General features: G+C 40.7%; 1 protein-coding gene across 1 annotated transcript; it reads right to left on the bottom strand.

Annotated features, from left to right (window-relative positions):
* Nucleotides 1-2,227: 2,227 nt before the first annotated feature.
* On the bottom strand, nt 2,228-2,692 carry LOC141660724 (uncharacterized). The gene has a single exon (XM_074467713.1). The coding sequence runs from the start codon at nt 2,690-2,692 to the stop codon at nt 2,228-2,230; it is 465 nt and encodes a 154-aa protein (XP_074323814.1).
* Between the last annotated feature and the right edge of the window lie 350 nt (nt 2,693-3,042).

Genomic DNA, 3,042 nt, shown 5'->3' with positions numbered 1-3,042 from the left:
GAGGCAGATGTCTGCTGTGAGGTCGGAAGCTGAAGTTATTGAAGAGTACAAGAGATCCGAGGATTATGATAAGGCCATTGCCAATGCTGGTGCTCCGGAGATTGGTCGTTGCTGGTTGGTTGCGGAGAGACACATTAAGACCAATCCAGAGGCTGATTGGGATAGCTTTATTCAAGAGTTTATAAAGGCGAAGGAGGATTTAAAGCTTGGATTGGGGGAGCCGGAGCCTTTCGATGGTCCTTGCCCCAGTTTCTTTCCCCCTAATGCTCTGCAGTTTTGATTTTCTTTGAACTGTAATTTGATTTTTGCTTTAAGACCTTTGGTACTTTGCTATTTGTAATATTTTACGCTGCTCTGGGCTTATTCTAGTCCGGTTACTTTTTTAATGTTTGCTTTTGTTGCTGCTATTTTGCTTTTCTATTGTAGTTTGTTTTTGCCTTTGAAAAACTTTTCCTAAGTTGTAGTTTTGCTCTAGTCCTGGACTCATATCTAGTCCGGACTAGTGGTTGTTTATTTAGCTTAGAAAATTAATTCTAAGTAAAAATGGTTGCTCTAGTCCTGACTAATAGATTGTCCGGACTAGCGGTTAGCTTTTTTACTTAGAAAAGTGGTTTTAAGTAAAAATGGTTGCTCTAGTCCTGACTAATTGCTTGTCCAGACTAGTGGTTAGCTTTTTTATATAGAAAATTGGTTCTAAGTAAAAATGGTTGCTCTAGTCCTGACTAATATCTTGTCCGGACTAGTGGTTATCTTTTTTACTTAGAAAATTGGTTCTAAGTAAAAATGGTTGCTCTAGTCCTGACTAATTGCTTGTCCGGACTAGTGGTTAGCTTTTTACTTGAAAAATTAATTATAAAAATGGTTGCTCTAGTCCTGACTAATTGCTTGTCCAGACTAGTGTTTAGGTTTTTACTTAAAAAATTAATTATAAGTAAGAATGGTTGCTCTAGTACTGACTAATTGCTTGTCCGGACTAGTGTTTAGGTTTTTACTTAGAAAATTAATTCTAAGTAAGAATGGTTGTTCTAGTCCTGACTAATTGCTTGTCCGGACTAGTGGTGAGCTTAGAAAATTAATTCTAAGAATGGTTGCTCTAGTCTTGACTGATTGCTTGTCCGGACTAATGTTTAGCTTTGATAAAAGTAAAGAGGAAATGATTTTTCATTAATCATTCATACAAAATGTAAGGAGAAATAAATTGGTTGCTTGCCATATTGGCTACAAGATTTTGGTTGCTTTGTTTGTTCTCCTACTGGTAGAATTTTCTTAGCCTTAGTTCATGCCAGGTATTTGGGACTTCTGAGCCATCCATGTTCAAGAGTTTGAAGGTTTCTGGCCTCAAGACTTCTTTGACCTTGTACGGTCCTTCCTATTTGGGCATTAGCTTTCCAGTGTTTGTGGGATCTGATGCTTCTGTGTCTTGAAGGACTAAGTCTCCAACTTGGAAGTTTTTGACTCTGGACTTCTTACGGAAGTGCTCTCTTGTTTTCTCCTTGTATTTTTCCATCCTTTCTACAGCTTGGTCCCGGACCTTATCAATTAGCTCCATGTTTGTTTTGAGTCTTTCTTCATTTGCTTCCTCCTCAAAGTTTATTGCTCTGTGAGAAGGAGATCCCACTTCAATATAAAGCATTGCTTCTGTACCATAAGCTAGTTTGAATGGAGTTTCTCATGTGCTTGTCCTGGGGCTTGTCCTGTAGGACCATAGTACGCTTGATAGTTCTTCTGGCCATTTGCTTTTGCTTTCTTTGAGTCTCTTTTCAATACCCCGGAGCAGGATTCTGTTAGTAACTTCTACTAGGCCGTTTCCTTGAGGATATGCTACTGATGACTTTTTGTGCTTGATCCCGCGCTCCTGAAGGTAGGACTCGAATTCTGATCCGATGAATTGGGGTCCATTGTCTGATACTAGGACTCGTGGTATCCCAAACCTCATCAAAATGTTGTCCATAAACTTTATGCAGTCTTGCTGATTGATTGTTCTCATTGCTTTCGCCTCAAACCATTTGGTCATGTAATCAATTGAGACTAATAAGTACCTGAGATCTCCTTTGGCCCGGGGAAAGGGTCCCATTATGTCAATTCCCCAGACATCAAAGGGGATAGGTGACAGGACTGAGGATGGTAGGACTGGGCTGATCCGGGACACATTGCTGAAGAGTTGGCATTCCTTGTACTTTTTCACGAACTCAATTGCGTCTTGGTGGATAGTTGGCCAGTAATAGCCTTATCTTATGATCTTATGAGCTAGGGCCTTTGTTGTCATGTGATCTTCGTATATCCCTTCATGTACTTCCGCCAAACAGTATTTTGCTTCTTCTGGGCGGACACATTTTAGGATAGGAGATGAGAAAGTCCTGCGGTAGAGTAGTCCTTCTTCGAGGAAGAACTTGGCTGCTTTTGCTTTCAATCGTTGGGCTTTTCCTTTGTCCTTCGGGAGCTCCCCTTTCTCCAAGTAGTTGATGAAGGGAGTCATCCAGTTCCGGTTGCTTTCGATCTCCAAGACTTCTCCGGAGTCAATAAATGGTTTGTGGAGTTCTTCGAAGTAAACTGAGCAGTCCAGATCTGATGAAATCCGGACTAATTTCAATAGAATATCCGCTTCTTCATTTTCTTCTCGACATATCTGAAGGACTTGATGGTTTGGTATTGAGGCTAAGTAACTTTGAACCAGTGCTTGGTACTTCGCCATAATAGGGTCCTTTGCTATGTATTCTCCATTTATTTGCTTGACCACTATCTGGGAGTCGCTGTAGATTTTTAAGTCCTGGAATCACAGAGTCCTGGAGAGCTTTAGTCCTGCAATCAACGCCTCATATTATGCCTGATTATTTGTTGTGGGGAAGCCGAAAGATATAGCTGTTTAAATCGTGAATCCTTCAGGACTTTTGAGTATGAGTCCGACTCCCAACCTTTCGCTTGTTGAAGAACCATCTACTTTCAAGGTCCAGGCTCCCAGATTTGCTTCTTTGTTTGTCTCCGGATCATTGTTCATTGGTTCCAATTCTTCTTCTGGGAAGTTGCATTCGATTATGAAATCTG

Source organism: Apium graveolens, chromosome 5 (genome assembly GCF_009905375.1).
Source record: "Apium graveolens cultivar Ventura chromosome 5, ASM990537v1, whole genome shotgun sequence".
Lineage (NCBI taxonomy): Eukaryota > Viridiplantae > Streptophyta > Magnoliopsida > Apiales > Apiaceae > Apium > Apium graveolens.
The sequence above is the reverse complement of the archived record's forward strand: the minus strand, read 5'-3'. Positions and strand labels throughout refer to the sequence as shown.

Coding starts and splice junctions, on each gene's coding strand:
- LOC141660724 (XM_074467713.1), bottom strand. CDS start 2,692: ATGGCGAAGTACCAAGCACTGGTTCAAAGTTACTTAGCCTCAATACCA.